The sequence below is a fragment of the Xiphophorus couchianus genome, chromosome 12 (assembly GCF_001444195.1).
Source record: "Xiphophorus couchianus chromosome 12, X_couchianus-1.0, whole genome shotgun sequence".
Taxonomy (NCBI): Eukaryota; Metazoa; Chordata; class Actinopteri; order Cyprinodontiformes; family Poeciliidae; genus Xiphophorus; species Xiphophorus couchianus.
Genome location: NC_040239.1, coordinates 21585209 through 21608998, shown reverse-complemented (window position 1 = coordinate 21608998; position 23790 = coordinate 21585209). Strand labels below are relative to the sequence as shown.

Genomic DNA, 23790 nt, shown 5'->3' with positions numbered 1-23790 from the left:
AACATATGCTTTTGTTCTGAATACATTTGCAGGAATGTTGGATGTTTTAAAAAGCGTTACTTTAAAATCTACATATTTTAGCTCCCCAATTTATGCACCATTGGTCTGGATTTCATTTTAACAGGTCATAAAATGCATTAAGTACTATCAGCTGGAGTGAATTACATGCAACTCCGTCAGCAGTTTCCACATTTACAAACTGAGCTAAGCGAAACATGGCTGTGGTACATTCAGTCAAGGTGTCAGGGACTTGACCACCCATATATACATTGTGCAAAATGACAGAAGCAAAAATCTGGGCTCAGAAACTTTCATGAAGCTGACTGTTTACAACAATGTCTTTTATTTACTCCTCCAAATTTCTAGGGAACAAACCTTTAATCATTTTTTGAATGCATCCCCAGATGAGGTAATCATTCAGCTATTGCAGTTTTAATATGAAAGAGTTGATTATTTTTATGACCCCTGTGCATAAATGCTGCAGCTGGAAAACAAGAAATAAATTTTAAAAAAATACAGGTGTGCTTTATGTTAGACAAGCTGTTCAGGTATGCAATTAATGCATTTCCTCACTTCCTCATTAATTGTTCTGAACAGAGCAGTACATCTTTTCTTTGGAACAAAAAAAAAGTGTGAGTACGTAACCCTGATCTTGGCAACCTTTCACTGACTTTCTGTCTATCCCAAGGACTAAATATTTGTAAAATAAATGATTGTATAGAGTAACAAAAACTGTAGTAAAATCCATTTAAATTAGTATCTTATAGTTACATTAATGATGCTGCAAAATATTTTTTAGATTTAAAAATTATATGAAAATTTCAATTCTTTTTACCACATTTATTTTTAAGTTATGCTCCAGATTCTCCATGTCAAGTCACTAAGATAAGAATATGATGTGATCCATTGTAGCTGTGGCTACATGTTTAGTGTCTTCTACAACCCCTGGCAAAAAGTATGGACTCACCAGTCCTGGATGAGCACTCATGCAGACATTTCATGCTGTAAAACAAACCCAGATCAAAAACATGATACAATATTAAGGTCGTTCCAAAGTGCAACTTGTTGGCCTTCAGGAACACTCAAAGAAATGAAGAGAAACTATTGTGGGAGTCAGTGAATGATACTGTTATTGACCAAGCACAGGGAAATAAATATGGAATCACTCAAGTCTGAGGAAAAAAGTGTGGAATCACTCAAATTGGAGGTAGAAAAAAAAGGACACACCCAGTCTATTTCCGTTCCCTAAATGGACACCTGCCCCAGATTAGATGTGCCCGTTAGTGTGCAGTTCAAAACACCTGCAGTCATGACACCTTGGAGGGCTGCTGGACGAAGTGGAGTGGTGAGAACCATGGCTCCAACAAGAGAAATGTCCCTTGAAACAAAAGAGAGGATTGTGAAACTCCTTGAGGAAGGTAACCCTTCACGCATGGTTGCTAAAGATGTGGGCTGTTCACAGTCAGCTGTATCCAAGATATGGACCAAATACAAACAGCATGGATTGGTTGTTAAAGCCAAGCGTACTGGTAGACCAAGAAAGACATCAAAGCGTCAAGACAAACAACTTAAGGCCATTTGTCTTGAAAACCGAAAAAGTACAACTAAACAGATGAAGCATAAATGGGAGGAAGTTGGAGTCAATGTATGTGACCGAACCGTAAGAAATCGCCTAAAGGAGATGGGATTTCAATACAGGAAAGCTAAACGAAAACCAGCATTGACACCTAAACATAAAAGAACGAGACTCCAATGGGCTAAGGAGAGGCAATCATGGACTGTGGATGACTGGATGAAAGTTGTCTTCAGTGATGAGTCAAGAATCTGCATTGGACAAGGTGATGATGCTGGAACCTTTGTTTGGTGCCGTTCCAGTGAGATTTATGAAGAGGCCTGCCTGAAGAAAACAACCAAATTTCCACAGTCCTTGATGATATGGGGCTGCATGTCAGGCAAAGGCACTGGGGAGATGACTGTGGTTAATTCTTCTATCAATGCACAAGTTTACATTGACATTTTGGACAGTTTTCTCATCCCTTCAATTGAACAGATGTTTGGTGATGATGAAATAATTTTCCAAGATGACAATGCATCGTGCCATCGGGCAAAAACAGTGAAGGCATTCCTTGAAGAAAGACACATTCAGTCGATGTCATGGCCTGCAAATAGTCCAGATCTCAACCCAATTGAAAACCTGTGGTGGAGATTGAAAAAAATGGTCCACAAGAAGGGTCCAACCAGCAAAGCTGATCTGGCAACTGCTATCAAAGAGAGTTGGCACCAAATTGATGCAGAATACTGTTTGTCACTCATCAAGTCCATGCCTCACAGACTGAAAGCTGTTATAAAAGCCAAAGGTGGTGCAACTAAATACTAGTGATGTATTTTGAATGGTCTTTTGTTTATGCGTTTTTCATGATTCCATACTTTTTTCCTCAGAATTGAGTGATTCCATATTTATTTCCCTGTGTTTGGTCAATTAAAGTATCATTCACTGACTTCCACAATGTTTTCTCTTCATTTCTTTGAGTGTTCCTGAAGGCCAACAAGTTGCACTTTGGAACGACCTTAATATTGTATCATGTTTTTGATCTGGGTTTGTTTTACAGCATGAAATGTCTGAATGAGTGCTCATCCAAGACTGGTGAGTCCATACTTTTTGCCAGGGGTTGTAGTTGGAAGGTGAAACTCCTTCCAAGTCCCAGTTTCCAGTCGTTTGCAGCGTCTAACAGGTTTGCTCTCAGCATTGCTCTGTATTTTAGCTCCATCCATCTTCCCATCAGCAGTGACCAGCTTCCCTGTTCCTCCAGGTTTGCAGCTGTGCCATACTATTTCTATTTTTAATGGCAGATTCAAAAGATCTCAGAAAAACACTCCACGTGAATAGTGAATAGTGAATAGAGTAAATACATTATTGCTCCAACAGAGACATTTTGCTCAGTTAGTGAACAGATTGGAATTTTTTTTTTAATATTGTGATCCTCCCTTAAGTTCTCCATAACATTATTCATGACCTATCCGATTTGGTAATAAGTCTTCATAAAGCTTCTTTGTTCCTTACTGTTTTTTAACAAACCTGTGAGGCCTTCACAGAACAGCTGGGTTTATACTGAGATTGCATTTCGCACATATTGAGTAACGTCTAATGGGAGTTACGCTGTGCGCACAATCATTAGCCAAGTAAGTATTTTGACCATTTCATCATTTTAAAATCCCTTTACCTGTGACTTCATAATTACGCGCTACGTTTCTGTCGGTCCATTACATAACATCCCAATAAAACACATTTGAGTATTTTGTGGTAATATGCTTAAATGTGAAAAAGTCCAAGAGATATACAAATTTCTGCTAGGTACTGTAATAGAAAACCTTTAATTGGCTGTGGCTCAGGGAGAAACGAATCCTGCCAAGCAGCCGGTCTAGCAACAAGAAACTCTGATGTATTCTGCTGTATTTGGAAATTAATCTCGGTGTGTGTGAGGCAGAGAAAATCTGGGAACATAATACATGTCTCCTGAAATGTCTCAACAGATATGATCCTCCTTGTAAAATAAAAACAATTTTTGGTTGAATTTTGGCTGCTGAGATTTATAAATATATTGGTATTAGCAACAACAACAAAAAAGATAGTTTGACCTCAATTTTATGTACCTGAAACCAGCAGATCAGAAACACCACAGCTGATGTTTAGCTTGTGCATAAAAAGTGTTGATATGATAAAAGAGATGTGTGTTCAGTAGGAGTAAAAAGCTGTTAAATTCAAGTATTTTTTTTTAACAAACTTCACATTTTTCAGAGGGCTGATTAAATTATTGACCAGGTATATTAATGGTAATCCTGTAGTTCTTCAAGGACATTGATGTAACCCTCTATTCTTGCAGAGAAAAGAAGTCAAGCATTACAGTGCACAGACCAAAAACATATCTTCATGTAACCAGAGTTGGTCTTGTTCTGGATGATAACCCCTTAAAGACAACTCAGCTCCCAGTCTCTCACCCTCACTTTGTCCCAGCTACATGGTCGGGCACTGCTTCCCATGCCTGTGTGTGCGCCGTGCTCGCCACAGGAACACACAACAATCCGCGCTCCACAATCCCTCTTAACCTCTGACCTCAGCTTATTGTTACCTGTGAGCAGCACTGTGGCAAACATGTTGTACAAGTACTGCACAGCCCTGCAAGCTGTTTGTGTTCTGCAAGTATGGAGGGCAGGGGAGGAGGGAACGAAGAGAGGGAGCTATTTAATCCCCCCCAAAGGAACTCCCCTCTCAACCCGTATCGTGAACTCGCAGGCAAATCACGTTGCTGGAAGGCACACCACACACACAAACTACTGTCTTTTTAATTTCATCAGCTGAAAGAAATCTATACAGTGCTTTGGAATCTGACTGAGCTGTGGAGAGAAGTGAACTATACAGCACCCTGGAATGTAAACAGGTTTCTCACCAAGTGTAGCATAAAAATACAGCATTGCAACAAACCTCTCGGCTATGATGATGGTCAATAGCAAGGATCAGAGGTCCTTTCTTTTTTGGTTGTTAGTCCGAGAGCATATCAATAAGCACAAGTTGAACAAATCCGGAGAATTATTTAGACAAAATGTTCCGATCTTACTTAAATTATGAAAGCCTAACATGGATGAGATGGTTTCTTTATGGTGAAAGGGGCTTGTTTTGTCACTTCAAACCGTTCCAAGGAATAATAGGAACTTTATCACCAAATTCCTTGCAGATACGGATTGTAATGTGCAAAGAATTGCAACATCTATTGTTCAGTGTGAGTTATTGTTACACACTTGTAGCATTCAAAGAAATGGGCACATGATTTAATAATACTAACACTAAGCCAAGCATTGTTGTTTGATTTGTATCCATATCAAAAACCTTGGTACTCTTACAGCAATGCACACAGAACCAAATTACATTAGCAGATAAATGCAGCAATTGTTCCTAATGTGAGAGTGTTTTTTATTTCATTATACACAATCTGAGCTGTTTAGGCATTTTCTAAACACGCAACTTAGCCTCAGCTGCATTTTTGTACTTGCTCTACTTTAGTAATAGTTTTAGAATCCAGTCATAATCTGCACATGAAGTTAGACAGGCCACCATAATATCTGCCAACTTTGCATTCATAGCTGTCAAACTAAATTAGCATGCCAAAATACAGGAAAATATGTTGGCTTCAGGAGGTCTTTTGTCAACTCTTTGTTTCGTGTACAATTAACTGGCAAGATTTGCTGTATACTTAAGTAAGGGCTATTTTAGGTGAGCATAATTGTTAGTGAGTTGTTTTTATCAGCATGACACAATCCCCTTCGCCGCACCGTATCAGGAGACACCCTGAAGAGGAAGCGTATTCCAAAGCCGCAGCCCCGGCAGCCCCCCACGAACCCTGACATTTGTTCATTTACCCGCCCCTTACTACCCCATTCCAGTTCCTGTGCCCACACCTTCCAGCACATCACTCAAAGTTGACCACTTCACAGGAGGAACAGGTAGGCTAACTCCATCAACATCCCCCTCCTTTCCCCTTCCAGCCCACTGCCCCCTCCACCTGTACCCTCCAAACACACAAAAAATTTGCACATGGGGCCGACTGCCAAAGATCCTGTTTTCCTGACTGAAGTGGAGGGGAGGGGGTATGACAAAGACGACAGCTTGTGTGGGGGAACATTGTCTGCGGCTGCGACTAGAAATCTTTTCAGGAAAAACAGGATTTTATACACAATGGCCGTGGGTGTGAAGAAAGGGGGCACATATTAAAAGAAGTGCCTTTATGTCTACAGAGCAAGCAGTTTTTTAAACTGCTCTTTACATGGATAAGGTCCAATGTGCTTTCCCCCCCCCCCCTACTAGGCTTTAGTGTGACAGACTGGATCAGAGAGGGCTTTCCAGGTTGTCCTTGTTTTCTTGGAATGTAATTGTTATTCTGTATACCTGGGCTAGAAATAAATGACGCACAGTAAACCAAATCTTTAAATGCAATAACTAGGCTTTTCCTTAGGAAAAAGTCTTAAATCAAACAGGAGCATCAACAGGAATATAGATTCCTCAAACACACCACCAGGCTTTATGTAAAAACTATAATTTATGTGTGATTGTTTCTTTGCCAGAAAGAACTGATCAGCATTCCCTATTTTAATTGTAAACCACAGCAGCTCATGTTCTCTGTGCAGTGAAACCTCTTCAATCATCTCACCACAGCAGCCAAAGCGGGGAGGTCAGTTTTTACCGAGATGGCAAAAGGCTTGGGAGGTTATCAGCTACTGTACAGCGCGGTGTGTGCGTGTGTGTAAATGTGTGTGCGGGTGCTTGCGTTTGTAGTTTATGGACGGGGGATGGAGCTGACAACTGAGCGGAGGATTCTTATGTAATTCTCCCTTTAGGTGGCAGAGAACAGTGAGAGCAGCAGCCCACACTGAAGAAGAACCTGTTTGTTAATAAGCGGCGATAGAGCGATAATATTAGAAGAGGTTTGTCCACGGAGTTGATGTGGGCCAGGGTAGGGGCCCAGATGTCGGAAAGTAACAAGAAGCGCCAGAAAGCCCTGATCTGTCATCTCAAAAATGAAAGAAAAACAAAACAAAACTTAGATGCAAGTACATTCAAACATAGACAGATGTGTACAACTAAAAAAAGGCCCGAGCTAACAAGCATAAGCACATCAACAGCTGTGAAGTAAATCTGATGAGGTTTAGTGAAGAATGACTTCCCAAAGCTGAACTCCATGTAGCACCACCTCTGACATTTATCTGGCTGCAGTTGACAGGATGAGCACATGCTCCAAATGTTAAGCACCTCCAGCTGTGCTTTAGTGTTAAGGACCATTGTTGACTTGTAACAAGGGAGGGTTCTGATTGTTAAAAAAACCCAAAAAACAGTACTTGCTTTTAAATTTTGTGACAGCCAATTTGATATAGGCCATAACATCAAAGTTTTACACTTTGAAAGCTAACAGTTTAACATTTGGGCTGCAAACTCAGTGCCTTAAGTGCATAGTTTGCATTTTGCCATGTTACATCCACAGATTTCAGACTATTTTTCAGGGGACTTATGAGAAAAACTAAATGAAATCATATTTATGAAATGGGAACAAATTCATCTGTGGTTTTAAAAGGTTTTTAAAACATATTTCCAAAAGCATTGTATGCATCTATAGTCAGCCCCCATAGTCAAGACTTTGTAGAATAAACTTTTATACCTGTAAGTATAATATTCTGCTGATTGATATATATTTTTATCCATAATTCATTTGTCAATAAACTGTTAATTCATTTAATAATTGCTAGTTGGATTTACATCTGGATAATGGTTATGGAATATGGTTTGATCTATTTTATCTAGATCTGTTCTCCTGCTTTAAGGGAAACTTCCCCCACAGTATTTGGTCTTTTATAGCCAACAGGGCTTCTTCCTTTACTGCCCCATATTTAGCTTCGTCCATCTTCAACTCTGACCAACGTCCTTGTTCCTGCTGAGGGGAAAGGCATGATGCTGCCACCACCAGAGTTTATAGTGGGAGGTATGGTATACTGGCCAGAGCCCCTTCATCCACTCATTTTTTAATACTCTCCTTGCTAAGTCTATCATTTTTGCTAAATGGCCATGTCTTGGTAAGTTTGGAGTTGTACCTTCATTCTTTCTATTTTTCAAATGATGAATTAAATATGAGATATCTAATACTTAGGAAAACATTTTACAATCTAACATTGATTTAAACCTCTCCACAGCTTTATCCCTAACTTGTCTGGTGTAGTTCTTGTTCTTCATGATGCCATTTGTTCACTAATGTTTCGTAATTAAATTTTGACGCTTTTACAAAACTGAGATTTAATCGCACACAGCTCAACGTACAGATCAACACTTTTTACTATCCTCTGTGGATAATTAGGTTTACTGGATTAATTTATGGGTATTAAAGTGAAGGGGGCTGACTATAGCTGTATGCTACAATTCTTATTTGTAAAAAGAAAGGAAAACCGTGAGTTACTGTTTCCTTTTGACTTTATAAAGTAAAAAGTTTTTGTTGGTTTATCACATAACATCCAGCAAAAACACTTTGGGGAAGTTTGGTGTTGTAATATGACAAAACTTAAAGGTCAAGGGGTATGAATACTTTTGCAAAGTACTGTACATTTAAAAAAAACTTTTCACTAATCAGATAAACAGATTTAATTTGCATGTATGCTAATCACAACAATCTGTTCGTAAAACATGTTCATTCTCTAGCTTTACATTTAAACAAAGGACAGCAACAGGTGCAGTCAGTGGAGTTTAGATTTGATAAAGTTGCATGACATGATTTGAAGCAAGGAGACAGTTCTGTGTAAAAGTTTCTGAAACCATAAACAACCAGACTGTTAACCTGGGTTAAGAGCATGTTTGGCAACTTTGGGATGGAGAAAAAAAAAATCGCATTAAAAAGAAAAATTGTTCACTTGCTTTGCGCCCACCCCCTTGTCATAAGATATGGATGTCCCGTAAGGTTATTTGTGTTTGCTGGGGATTGAAGTGCTCAACTGGATTAAAAACATACTGCATATGTTTGGAAATCTGTTTCCCTGGGCGTATGAGTGGAGTGAGCGAGCGTGAAGCAGCAGCTTGCGTCTCCTCCAAGAGAGAGGGCAGACACTCTCATCATTAGCCGGGCTACAATGTGCTCCTCTACCTGCTCCAATCTGCACAGCCGGCTCCACTCTGACGCCAGACAGATGTTCCCACCACGAGGTGCAAAGTATTTAGAGGGGGAACGAGAGTGAGCAGGAGAGAGGCAGAAGAATGGAAATGTTCAGCAGAGAACACAATAAGAGTTTAATTATGAATAATACTATTGCTTCTTTGTTCTCACAGTGCAGCTAGCGATGGTTCGACTGGCCTCTGGGAGACTGTTTTTGGCTTCCATATGGGGGCAGCTGTCTGTCAGAAAAATTAACACTTAAATCATTACATGAACAGTAGGTACGGTTACAGAAAAAAAGAACAATGCAAATATGTATGGGCTGTTTCGCAAAAACAAACTCCAGGGCTTCTGCAAACATCCAAAATGTAATCTAATCATTTTATGCTCCTAAGATAGTAATGATGTGTTACATAGACTTTTTAAAAAAATCTTAAAGTGTCACTTGTGATAGTCTTCAGCGTGTAAGAAAATGCCAGGCTCAGAGGTGTATGATGGCCACATTTTACCTATTTATTTTTTAACATACAATAAATAAAATAAATCATTATATAAATAAAATAAATGCAGTTCTAGAGTTCTGGTGCTAAGCAAAATCTGACACATTGGAATTATTAATCACACTAAAAAAGTGGAGTTTTATTGTTGTTTTTTTGGGATGGATGAGAGCTTTTGTCCTCATCACCAAACGGTGTATATTAAAAATAAGAGACAAAACAACCAAAGTGTTATCATTTCAAGAGTTTAGCACCAAATTAAAAGCTGTAAAGAGGTTACACGTCTAATAGTTAGCAGTTAAAGGACATGTTGAGGTGTGGAGCAGATGATCTCTGCAGGCCGCAGAATTCACAAACACAAAGCCAGCTGGTCTAATACCGTCACAATACTCCACTGTTAGTGTTTGCTTGAGCTGCAGAAGAACACAGGCTCATTCCTCTTTTGGGAGCTGCAACAATAGAAGAGGATGTTAAAGCATGCATATCCCCCCGTGCACTATAATAATCAGATGTCCATCTGGCTTTCAATAATCATATGATTGCTTCCCATTGATAGATTGTATTGGGGGATCAAAAGATCACACAATATGCTGAGTAAACAGAACTTAAAGTGACCTTATCTGGAACTGATTAGGAGATACTGAATTGTATAAACAACAAGCAAAGCCTTTGACATTCAACTTTGTGTTCACAAAGAAAACATTCTAAGAAATATTACTTTTGCAGTGACACACCTTTAAGCATGGGACATCTTAGGTTACACGCAAGTAAACCCTGACACTATGTAGCAGCGATGAACATCTTTTTTATTCTTAAGAGCATGAGCGACAATTTTATTTTACTATTTTACTTCATTAAGGAGAAAAAGTATTTCCTAGTGTTATGTTTATATAAACTGACTCCATTCGGATCCAAATGATTTGCTTGTTACAGTAATTATTACTGCAAGTCCGCACTGGAACATCTGTATTGATTTAGACTCCAGGAGAGCAGAGAGAAAGAGGGAGAGGCTCACAATCTGGAATTTGACTCAGAGAGCGAGACAACAATCTGTTGTGCGCTTATTTTGGTAATTGTCCATAATTCATGTGAAAATGCGGGTGCGTGTTGAAGAATATTCTAAATGACTGTTTTTGTAGCTCAGAGGGTCAATCATAACAGGCAGCTGCATTGAAAATGCATATCCATCATCTAATAATGTTATTCTAAAAGCAAGTGGACAGCTGGTGAGAGAAGACAAGACATCCAGCCACACAGTTTGCACTTAATTGGTGGAATAAATTGTTCTTGGCAGACCAAACTAAAGATGTGATAAAAGACTTGACAGTTGATATAAACATAAAATTATGATTGTTTATTGTTTATAACTTCTGCATTGTTATTCTGCATGCTTGTAAAGATGTGCTGATGCTGGTATTTGTGACCTACAACAAGCAGCTGAGACAAGACAACAAGTGATGCAGACAGCTGCAGAAATGGCAAAAAGCAAGGTGTAGGTTTAACATTTACATCTTATTTTTTCTTTTATGTGTGAGAAATAGCTGATTTTTGTTTTTGTTTCGGTGAGCAGAGTATTGTTTTCAGACTAGCTGCATGTTGCAAACACCTCACACTCACGGTGTTTTACTGTTCGGTGAATTTACCAGAAAAATAATTAAGTCCTTGAGTTTGGTAAATCTCTTTGCCATCACCCCAATCTGTAGCTGTTTCCACCGTTTCTGCCAGATTCAACTCAGGACTCTGGATGCACCATTAATATAACGTCCAGTCCAAAGATGCATGTTGGTAAAAAAAAATAAAATAAATACTTACTACACTTGTACTGCCCAAAATTATAAATAATTGTAGCTCAATGTTAAACCTTTAATAATGTTTTAGAATTGTTCTAAAACAAAATCCTCCCATTGAAATAAATAGCTTGCATAATATGATTTATTATTGCTAAATGTTTTGTTGATCACCACCTTTTACCCATAAATCCCCCAAAATAACAGGTTTACACATATTGTTTTACATCTTTAAATGCAATAAGTTTATAGGACATAAAATTAAGACATCTCACAATGTCAATGGACCTGCTCATTTTGTCAGACCAATATAAAAGCTGACAGGAAAGATTTTTATAACTTCTGTAAGACATAAATAAAAAAGCTAATTGTTGAATAAGAATATTGTATAGAAAACAGCCCTTTCAATGGGTCTTATTTGGTTAAAAGTTGCTCATTAAATCATCCTATATCAGGAAGCAATGTTGATGTCTACATTTTCTATAATGCTGTGGATAAGCAGTACAGAACCTGGCAAGAAATATTCAAATATTACAAGCCATGCTCTCCAGAGAGTTCTGGCATGGCTCACATAAAGCAAGGAGATCCTTAACACTTGCTTTGTTAAGTGAAGAGCCATGTGTTGTGTTCGTACTCGAAGCAGAAGCGACCGAAGCACCAACACACGAGGTACTTCAGCATGTCCTTGTTGTTTCTTTTTCTTCTCTAATGAGACTTTAACTGAGGAATCGGCTTAAATGTGCTGCGGCTTGCTGCTCGGTCCAGGCTGACCTCACCTCGCTTTCGGCTGAATTATGGAAATCTTTATCTTTACAACTCCAAAGAATCCACAGTAATTATGGATACATCTGCAAACCAGGGCAAGGTTGTATGACCCTGGACCCATGAATATATATGAAGAGAATATGGCTGCTGCAGCTCATATTATTTGACTTGTGAAAAAGTAAACACAGATCTATTTGACATTTGAAACCATGACCTCAGAGTTAAAATCAACAAACATGCCAAGAATATTATTGCGCAGCACTCTTTACACTTTAAAAGATGGAACTAATTATTCTTTAATCAGTACTCAGTAGTTTGCTGAAGTATGTGTTCATTCACAATTTCAAAAGACTTAAGCTTGAAACAAAATCCAGCATATTCAGATTGACACTTGAAACAAAATGGAGGTTGTATCGTGTCACCTAGCCACCCTGGTCAATTAAACACCTCCCACTACAGCTGCCTTCACTCAAAAGGCTCATTAACCCTGCTGACCAACCACCAGTCACAATCAAAAAAACATCTCATCATATTGGCCAATCCAACATGGGCAGAGCAGGTCAACACCCACGCAAGTGACAGGAAATTGAATTGCTTGAGAGAACGTCGTCTATCTGAAGGCTTGAAAGATATTTGTTTATTCACAGCTGGTGAATATACCAGGCTTTCTTCACAGGCTTGAGAATAAAAATTAAAGGTGAAATTTCATGAAGTAGAAATTATTATGTTTCTTTTTTTAGCACTATACCAGTCTGTCCTTAAAATTTGGTAAATAATGCAGTAACTACTATGTTTACATAACATGGACCAAACCAACTTTAGATACAAGTTTAAATTTAATGAATGAGGCTTGTTTGTCAGATTGAAAGAACCTTTTAAAAATAACAACAAAAAGGTGTTTCTAACTCAGCCTCTGATGAAATCACACGAGGAAAGAACTAACTGATAAGATTTATTTTTACAGAATTACAACCTTACATTCATCAGCAAAATAATGGCAAAAGGTGTGTTTCAACGCCTAAATAAATGTGCTCACCACAGTATGGAGACTGCCCTCCTCAAAGTGTTCATTGACATCCACATAAATAAAGAACCACAATGTTGGTTGTGTTGAATCAGTGAAGCATTTGACACTATTGACCATGACATATTGAAGCAACTGGAGAGCTGGGTTGAACTTTCAGGTAAAGTGCTTTACTCATTTGAGTCTTGTATAAAGAACCCATGCTTCTTTGTAACTTTTCATCGGACCAGACAAAAATCCCACTCGAGGTTACATCTCTTAAGCAATATCTACATGTTCCAGATAGCCCAGGTCAGAACAATTAATAATAGTAGTTATCATAGTTATGAAGGTGATACATTACGATGTCACCAGGTGACTCCAAACTAAGAGATCAGGCCCAAAATCTAGGTGTAATAATGGACTCAGGTCTCAATCTGGAGACACACACTTAACTTTAGCTCAAAAGAGATTTCCAAATAAACAGTATCCCAAAGCAAACAACCCAGTCTGTTGCAATGTGGCATCAGGACAATAAGTTCAGAAATCTGAGTTACTATCAACAATTTATTAGCAGAGCTGACACGGTGTGTGGCGTGAGACCTACTCAGAGACTCCAGTTTTGTCAGAGGGAAAGGGCCAACATTAAATTTCTGATAGTTTGTAGAAGGATGCTCAAAATATTTGATCCAAGTCGAAGGCAATTCTACCAGCTAAGTTAGAAAAAATAAGTTCTAAATTTAATTAAAGTAAAAATAAAAAAGACTATCTTTATTATTCTTACATTTATAAAATCGGAATTACTTTGTTAATACTTACTGCCCTAAAATGGTTAATCTGATTTAATGTACCAGACAGTGAGGAAAGAGAGTTATGCGTCTTTTTTATGTCAATACACACGCTCATGCACCATAGTATTTAATAGTGCCACCTGTGATATTATCAACTCATATTTAAAAAAAGGAGAAATAGCATCTTATTTTCTTCCAGTGTTTTTTGAAAACTTTATATTTTTGTGAAATATTGGGAATCCATACTTACCTGGGATTTTATTGTTAATATACATAAGTTAGTGAGAGAGAAAAAAAACACCACTGGATCTTTAATGCGCTTGCCAGCATGGCTGCAGAAATAATTTCCTAAGAGCAATTTTACAAATCAAAAAACGCAAAATTTAAACCTGTTGTGAGCTCTTCGCAAATTCAACACTTTTGGATCTTTGAATCAATGTGGCACTCACTCAGTTTAAAAACCAAGTCTTTTTAAAAAAATTTAAAGGGAGCAGCGATACATCTCTGAAGCAGCTTTGAGATCTTGCTTTTCAGACCCCTAGTTTCTAATCTACTGGGTTGATCTCCCAGTTCCCAAGGGATTATAAAAAATGTCTGCAAACCTCAAAATATTTGAGGCAATCAACAACTCAACATGCATTTGGCGTTAGAATGCAAGAATACGAAAACACACAAGCGAATGGATAAAAAGGAGTGAAATACGAAGAGAAATAAGGGGATCGGAGCCGTGCCCATTTCGGGGGTGTAAAATATGGAGAAGTGTGGATCATTGGGGGAGCTGCTCTGCCTGGGGGAACAGATGAAGGGAGGACACTCTGCCAAGATCTCTCCACTGAAGGGGGAGCTGAGGGACTGGAGCACTATGGGAGGAAAAGTGTGCGCCTCGCATGCTGCTCTCCCCAATCTCAGTCTCACACGCTCGCATTGACACGTCCCAGGCACTGCGCAGCAGAGGGAAATTGCTGCTGACAGGGCCTTGCAAACTTTCACAGCCATTTAGAAAGACTTACTCCCACACTTTTGTCACAGACATTTATTGCACAAGATACATGATATGAAAAATTAACATTTTCAAACTTGGCACCGTTTTTTTTGTAACCAAGTTCGGCTTAAAAAACCATTCATAATTTTTCGGCTTTACGATCGGCCCTGATGCAGATGTAAACATGAGATGTGCCAAACGAGACCATGAGATTATGAAAATGCACACTTGAGAAAAAAAGCAAACAAACACAACTTTGTAAATTTCAGTGATACTGTATGACTTTCTAATCCAATAAAAAGCGCTGCCTGTATCACCATCGGCAAAACCAATGAGGTGAAGGAGCAGAAGTACTGGGAGACTTAATGTACCTTTATATTCACAAGCAACCAGTGCCTCCAGTAAGCAGGGTTCTGGGAGCGTCTGGGAGCATCAGGATCAACCATCACCAGGACGTACGTCTTTTTCTACATGTAAACAGTCAAACATATACACATTATTACTTTTTAAACACAGGCAGGCATGTTTTCATTGACTCCTAAACCGGTTCCAGTAGATGGCTTAGGTGTGCTGTTCAAAATGTTTACTTTTTTATTACTTTAAAACCTAATACAGTTATGCTTTGATTCAGTTTTGTGATTCAGTGATTGAGTTTCTTCCTGTGTCAATAACTTTATTTAATAAGTTCGAGATTCACCAATCAATCAATCAATCAATCAAAGCAGAAGTGCTGATTCATAATAATGCATCAAAATGAAGGAATTCCACCATCTTTAGTCTATGAAAGCAGGCACTTTGATTTATTTTTATGAGTTTTATAATGAAAGGTTAGTGATGAATGTTTTGAGGCACAAATGTGAATAATCTCGTAATTGCTTCATTTTCCTATCGCTTCAAAACTGCCACCTCTGTCAAGAAACCTGCAGAAATTTATTCTCTGAGGCCAATAAACACCTAATGGAGGGAAAAATCTCAGAATCGATATCAGCCAGGAAAAGCGAGATCAGTGCATCTGATCAGGGCATCCAACAAGCTCCCAAAGTAAGATTTAGGACTTTTCTTTTGTTGTCTTTCATTATCAAATGTAACTGTCAAGCCTAAAATATTGGCTTAACATGAAAAAACTATTTTAAAAGTGAGAAATATGTCAGAATATCAACTGCAGCTGATTTTCTTATTCTTTTCTCAAACAAACGCCATCCCTTCTGTCATTACTTAAACTTAATATCCTTCCTGTGACATAAACAAAATGACAACGTTTTGGAAGCGACACCAGAATCGTCTCGTTAACATATTCACAGTAACTTTCTGCCACTTACCAAGTATCTTTATACCCCTCAATCTGTCAATGGAGAGAAAAAGCATCTTAACTAACACTTGATCACAGTTATTGGACGATGATTTGGCGGCTTAATTGCCTGAAGAAAAAAAATCTTCATTCTGTCTGTCCCTAAAAGTTAGAGAATTATGAGAGCAGATTGAATTATTGCAAGAGCACATTTGTCATCCCTGGTTTGGTGCCCAAAATCTGCCAGACCATATGATGGGCTTTTTTTATTTTGTTCACTTCCTCTACAAACAGCGACACAGTGTCCCTCTTACAGTATATGCACTTTCAATTGAAGCAAAGACCATAATGATATCAGCACGAACACATAAAAAAACAGGTGCAGCTTTTCTTACGTTCTAATGCCGACTGCCAAATAACACTGTTGGCGGTGTGGTAAAACATTTTCAAAGGATCAAATGCTTCCCTGTAAACAGAAATCTTAAATTTATGTTTGTTTTGTCCTATGAAGACATTCTTACAGGCCTCAGAAAATTATCCTAAGCCGATGTACTTGAATGAGATAAAGAAGTCATGTATTTTTTTCTGCAGATGCTCATTTTCAGAAGGATTCTCTGCCTACCTGACAAGCAGTAATATGCGTAAACAACTAAGCCTAATAATAGGATAATACTGTAGTCTCAGCGATAGTGCCTGCAGGTAACATCCAGACACACCAGTAACAATAGAGCCTCCTCCACAGCCTGTCAAAAGTGACTCTATATCAGTGACCCCCCCGGGCAGCTTACCAACCATGACCTGTTGCCTTCTCCAGAGTTGTAATCCTCATTTTTACATGTTTGCTACCAGGCAGGAAAAAAAAAAGTGTGATAATGTAGTTATACTAATATCTAAGTCAGACCCCGATGCTTTCAGAAATAGCACGGTTTCAAACAACAGCACACGCACATACAGCCTTAAAGGCAAATTAAGCTTTTAATTTAAAAATGACCTCCAGTCACAATTACTATTGAACAAAATTGCACTTTCTTGTATGTTTCATGAATATTACCCTGCATGCAGATACATGATATAGGATATGTTTAGATTTTCATGAAGTTAAATTTAGTACATTAAAAGCGTTTCACATTACTTTCCAACAGTAACAAGAGAAAAAAAAAACGCCAACCTATTTATGGTGGCCGTTGAATTTCTGTGATTTCCGCATATATTTAAAGCTTGAAATCTACCTGTAACATTTCTCTAGCTGCTCGTCCAGCTGGCATGGACAGTGAATATAATACAAGAAGCTCCCATCAAGCTTGCACTTCACACATTGTGGCATGTACCCTTCTCTCTTATGCGGACATTTTTTTTTTCCCTCCATCTGTCAAAATTCACATTAATTACACACAGATATGTGTGAAAGACTCCAGGGAAAAACAGATGCATACTCTGCCATCTGAAATAATTTCTCAGGGCTAGAGCAAACTAAATGTATATCAAAATGCTCCATCCTGGAAGGGACACAATTTCCCTTAAAATGTGGAGCTTGTTTTGGTGTCTTGCTCCTCTCAGGATCATTAAGGTACTCATTAAGATTTTCACCTTGACGATTATGTAAAATTAACCTATGCTGGAGCTATTTAAATCTAGTATTAAGGATTAACTCTAGTTGTCACCCAAACACTTAGTATCTTGCAAAGGTATTCATATCCCTTAAACTCATTTTGTCCGAACACAACCACAAACAAGTGGGAAGAAAATTATAGTTTTTTCCCCCCAGATAAAATATTGTAAATGCTTTTGGATTCAGTCTCCATGAGTTAACACTTTGCAAAAACACTGGTTTAGGTTTTGACTTTGACTGGGCCATTCTGACATATAAATATACTTTTATCAAAACCATTGTTGATAGGTGAACATCAGCGCTATTGTTAAACCTTTTAATTTCTTCCAGGATCACAAAATATTTATTCCATCTTATCATCTGTCTGACCAGCTTCTCTGTCCTTACTGAAGCATTCCCACAGCACTATGCTACCACTACCAGGCTTCACAGTGGGGAAGGTATTTTCATGCTGATGGCTAGTGCTATTTTTCCTCAACATATGATATTTTGTATACAAAGCAGTGTTTTTTGTAGACCCTACATGATTTGTGACAAAATATAAACTGAATGGCTCTTTTATTCAGACTTTCCCAAAAATGTCAGTCTTGTGGTTCCCTTGCCTGTCTTGTCAGTTTTGATGGACAGCCATGTTTTGGTAAGTTACCAGTAGTCCTATACTCTATTTTTAAATGATCAATACCAATGATCAATATATGCATATATGAAGTTAATCCAAAAGTATTCACACCACTTCCTTTTTGTCAAGTTTGTTATCTTACAGCCCTCTTCCAAATCAGAATAAATTTCTTTCCTTCCCTCACAGTTGCATATAAGCACATATGCTACACATACATTAATTGCATATACCCATATATTGATACCCTCATTTATTTGATCAGATTTCATATTTTTAAATGCTCATGAGCATTTTAAGGCCTAATGTACAATAATAAGAAATGTGTCCAATTCATGATGCTGCTTGTTCACTAATGCTCACTAACAAATCTCTAAGGCTTTCATAGAGCAGCTGTGCTCTAAGTTACCCATAGGTTTACTCTAATTACTATTTAGGTGACTTTTGAAGGCAAGTGGCTGCACTGAATTTTATTTAAGGACATTAGAATAAAAGAGCCAGTGTATAAATGAATGCCACACTTCTCAGAATGACACTTGTTTAAAAAAACAAACATTGCAAATCTTCAGTCATTTTACTTTACAATTAGATATAACTTTGTGTTAGTCTATCACATGAAATTTCCATAAAACATAGTAATATCTGTGCTTGTAATGGACCAATTGTGCACAATTTCAAATGGGAGTGAAGACTTTTCCAAGACACTGAATATCCAAAGTTTTTGCTGCACATCCCAGATTTAATTCACATGTTTACAGAAAGGCTAGAGGTCAGCTCCCAAATGGCTAAATGTCATAATAATGAGAGAATCTGAAGCAGAATAGAAATCTGTTCAGGTATCACAGAACTCTGCCGGGCCATTATACAGCAGGGGATGTAAGAGCCTTGGGTAAAAACTGGAGGCGGGGGAAGATTGAGCCTCCATTCTCTTGGGATTAACCTCCCACTGCCTGCTGTGATCACAGCAAAACGGTCCACTAAGACCACACCTCAGACGCCACCGGCTCAATTCAACCCTGCAGTAGACTGGGAGTCTCTAACACTGGCTCTGGTTGGTGGTAGAAAGAACAAAAAGGACTTGCTTTCATTAAGAGCACTTAAAGAAGTAATTTAAATGTGACCGAAAGAAATTGATCAAAAAATATGTTTCACTAATGTATTTACAATACTCCATGACAAAATAATCAAACTGATAGGACTTTTGTTAAAAAGGAAATACCAAAGAACAAAGGCATGGGGAAACAAGAGCCCCCAAGGATGAAAATCTACTTGATTACCTCTGTGTGAACTCTGCTGGGGATGAGAATGAGAGAGATGGCTAATCACTGCTCTCGTAGAGAAGATCTGCAAACTGATGACACTACGAAGGATGAGGGTGAGTTAGTGAGAGGGAGGGAGAAGGAAGAGGCCCCTCTGTGAGTTTACAAGTTCATGCTTTATCCAAGACCCACCACCAAACTATGTCATCTGTGCAGAAGTCCATTAATATGCCTATTGCTTTACCCTGTGTCTGCTTTAGCCATAGTATGCAGAGCAAACCATGTGCAACTTGATGATCAACTGTTCTCAGTGCTGAAACCAGAGCAAAGCAATGCATTGATCCTAAATCCCTGTTTAAGTAGCAAAAATACTTGAACTCATTTGGTAATTAACAGGTATCTGTGTTGTGATTAAGAGACGGCCATGGCTTAACAACCATCGACTGCAGCTTAGAGTGAGGTGAAAGCTCAATCTGCAAATACGGAAAAATGGGAGCTTTGAAGCAAAAGCTGAAGAAGTAGATTTGTCTGAGGAAGGATAATATAAGCAACAGTTTCTGTTTTTGTATGATAACAGTCTGATCACAGAAAGTTTAACTATAATTGAAAATTCTATTTATGCAAGTAATTCAATTCAAAAATTGAAAGATTTTTTTCACATAGTCACTCATATATAAATTAAGCAAGAAAATTGGCCTATTTGTTGATGCCTTTAAGTAGAGTAACATTTCTGTAAGTTTCTCTTTAATTGGTCTTATGTAATTTCAAACCTTCTAAGGAACTTCATTTACATTTAAATCATTTAAATTAACAGAAAAAGCACTTTTATGTACATTACTCAGTGAAAGTGTATAATGAGTTTTGCTTACTCAGTTGAATAACTAAAATAAATTAGTTAATTAGTTGAGATATACCTGTATTACAGTAACTTTAAATTTCTTATTCAACTATGATACAAAATAAACCAACAAGACACTGTTGACAAAATGTGTTGATTTAGAAGCAGGAGACAAATGAGAGTGAAACAAAAATGGATGTCCACAAAGGAAGTTTACTACTGTTAACACTGTTAGAGTCAGAAGATGAGGTTAAATGTGGTAAAGGAGGGTCAGAGGTCAGCCTGGTAGCAGTAATTGAATCCAGAGAAGAGAGTAAAGGACTATAGAGATGAGGCGACGAATCCAGGGAGGCTATGGCACTCAGCTAGAGGTCACCAACCTTCCAGGTGTGAAGGTCCTGATTGCCATTAATAACAGCACATCCCCCACACCTCATCTGTAGCACCTTAGGAACCTTATTGCTGCTCTGTACAAGCAGTATTGATAATACCTCAGTTTTCTACATTTTAACATGCAGAGTGAATACATGGTATCGCCAAGAAAATACAACTGTCAGACAATGCGATGAATAGTGTGATATAAAACTCATTTATGATGTTTAACTGCATTGGAGGAAGCCTAGAATGCACCGATCAACCACTGCGTAATTTAAAGTGTCATATTTATTTAGGGACAATACTTAGGCTGGCTGTCATGTCAAAGTAAACTCCACAAGTTTTCTAATAGAACATCAGAGTGTGATAAGATTATTGATGATAATTTACTAGTTACAATGGATTGACCTATTTATCTCCAGACATAAATTGAAGCTGAATCTGTCACACAACCTAAAGATTGATGTCTATCTAATCTGAATGAGCTTGAACTACTTTGTAAAGAATAGACAGATTTAAGTCCCTAAATGTCCACCACTGTAGAGACATGCCCCCAAACAATTGCATTGTAATTACGCAATTATATGCATATATGAAGTTATACGCATATAACTGTATAAGCGTATACAGTTATATGCACATTCAGTTATATGAGTATAACTGACTCAGGGTGGTTAATATAAATGCATGCCACACTTTTCAGAATAAATCCCCCAAAAATAAAAATTAAGTTTGTGATTGTAAAGTGACAAAATTGGTCAAACTTTAATGGGTATGAAAACTTTTGCAAGGTAATGGAAACATTTCACAACAGTCAATCTCAGCTGCAGACCCTGATTAGTCATTGATGATCAGTCATTGATCATCAATGACTGATTACCCTGATTAGTCATTGATGATCAACAAGACACAAAATAATGACATACAGTATATAGAGTGTACCATTAGTTCAGTGTTTTGCATTAAGTGCTTTAGATGGTAGTGTGCGCTGCTCACTACCTCCAAACCTGCCTATTTTTAAACGCAGCGTCCTCCCACACAGGGATGGAGTGTGAAGTGGCTTATAAATCCACACTTTGAGGAGCCACATGGTCAGAGGAAAGTCACGTGTGGATACAACTGCGTATTCTAGGGCCACGCAGCTACTAGATTTCTGCTTGGTAGCCAAACAGAAAGAGCAGGTGAGCTATGAAGAGGCAGCAGTTCAGGAGAAATCAGAGCAGAATACAAACGCAAGTTTACATAATAGCATAATCTTGTTTTCTTTTTGATCATAGAAATATGCAAATATGCTGTATTTTAATCAAATTAACACATGACAGAAGGCAAGATGAGACAATGGAATACATTTCATGGCCTGCAGTACAACTGCGATTTTTCCCACTCAAAGTAAATTCGATTTTGCCCCTAACCTTCAAAAAAAAAAGCACAGCTCCTCGATAAACTTTAACAGTTAAAGGCAGTCTCTCCTGAACTTTGTTTTTTAAGTCTTGCACTTCTGATCTGTAGTTTGTAACTGCAATAAATCCACTGCTAACAGAAAGATGGTTCACAGTCTGATTGAAGCTTGAGGGGGGTGAAGGAATTAGTAGCAGCCTGAGGAATCGTTTCTGCATTTCTCTCAACATTGAAGACTTCTTTCAGCGCACCATGTTTGCGAACACAGCCGTGCTCATGTTAAGCTTATTAGTCACCCTGGATGCGATCTTGCTAGCTGAGGCTTTCAACACTTTCTAGTGGTGGCTTTACACACATACACCTACTCACTACCGTGAAAGCATTTCTGCAAAATGCACATGCTCAGACACAGTAACTACCACTAACAGGTACACCGAAGTAGCAAGTGGCCAGGTGCCGGAAAAGTGAGCCTCCGTCTGTGCTAAATGAGGCAAAAGGGAAATATTTTTGTCGTATAGTTTGACTGCTGAGAACACAACAAAGTCAAACAGGGCAAATTGCAGCTCTGGAATCATATCCATAATTAATCTGTCAGCCATGTCACACACCAGGAGTCAAAAATCTGCTATTTTTCTGTTATTTTACCACCAAGACGGCTGTAAAAGTTCAAGTGTGAGCACATTCTCACTCCTTCTGCAACATATCTGGGAATCAAGTTTCTAAGAGGTTTTTAGTAGATACATGCAAAGTCAATAAATATCCACTCGGTTCAGCAAATGTGCATTTGAAGACATCAAGTTTACATAGGAAATGATTAAAAATTACTTGTGTTGCGAAACGAATCTAGTTGTGTTTGTCACATTTTATTTTGGCAGCTACTGAAGAGTGAAAGACAGAAAAAAAAAACGTTCAGTCTTATTTCGACAGATTGTCTATGATTTCACATTGTGCGGATAAAATAGATAAAGGAGTGCGACAGTTGCACTTTGCGGAGCTGTCGCAGAAAAGCATCATGAAGCAGACACAATTCTGAAGACGAAGGGAAACATGCTGCCATGGAGGGAGCTTAGTTGTAAGCACTCTGACACCCATTCCTATTTGGCCAATGGAGCTGTTAAAGGTGTCAGGGCTGTTCACAGGCACTGCGTGTTTCACCAGCCAAGATGGCTTCCACCTTTTTTCTATCATGATTAATTATGGTTTCTGATGGTAGTACAGTGAGAAAGTGTAAATTATTCCCACATTTTCTTGTGTGCCCTTCGTTCAGTCACTTTTGTGTAGGAAGATGCTATTGACGCCATCCATGGAAGCCGACCAAAAGGCATCTACATGGGGTGGCAAACTCTTGTGCCTATTAAAGGGGGGGAAGTGGTGGCGATGGTGGTGGGTCCCTGTCGTGTGGGCTGAACCTAGTCCAGACTGCCAGTTGAACGGCCGGATTTTCCAGTATGGAAGTCTTATTTCAGTGGGCGAAGCTGGGTGTTGAGAGACTGGGAGAGAGGACAGCCCAGGGCTTGGAAGCTCGAAAAAGAATATTTCAAACAGACAAGCACCGTCTGTGTTCCAGTGTCACCAGCCCACCCGTCTGACAATCGGGGCCATGTCATCACGGGCTCTGAGTAATTCAAGAAGCGATTAGGAAGATGTGGTGATTTTAGACGTCAGACGTCCCAAAAGCAGAAATCGAACTAAAGGATATACGACCTCAGAGTTTGAGCATTGGACAACGAACCATGATGGTTTTAACTTTTCATTTTCTTTTAATTAAAACAAATCAAAATTAATCACTGATTGTTCATTACATCAAAATGATGAGAGTGGAAAAGATTTTATCCAATAAGAAAACTAAATGTGGTTAAAAAGATGCATGTGTAGAGCAACTCTTGACAGACGGTGCTTAAGTT

The 23790-nt window shown here is 38.4% G+C and overlaps 1 protein-coding gene across 2 annotated transcripts in view; it reads right to left on the bottom strand.

Annotated features, from left to right (window-relative positions):
- The window catches only part of pebp4 (phosphatidylethanolamine binding protein 4), a 64038-nt gene that overhangs the window by 25477 nt on the left and 14771 nt on the right, over nucleotides 1-23790 (bottom strand). The window contains exon 4 of one of the 2 annotated variants that reach the window (XM_028033849.1): nucleotides 14875-14970. The exons of the other annotated variant lie outside the window; for it this stretch is intronic. Within the exon in view, the coding sequence (XP_027889650.1) occupies nucleotides 14875-14970 (96 nt within the window). The remainder of the gene's footprint in view (nucleotides 1-14874; nucleotides 14971-23790) is intronic. 2 annotated transcript variants of the gene reach the window in all.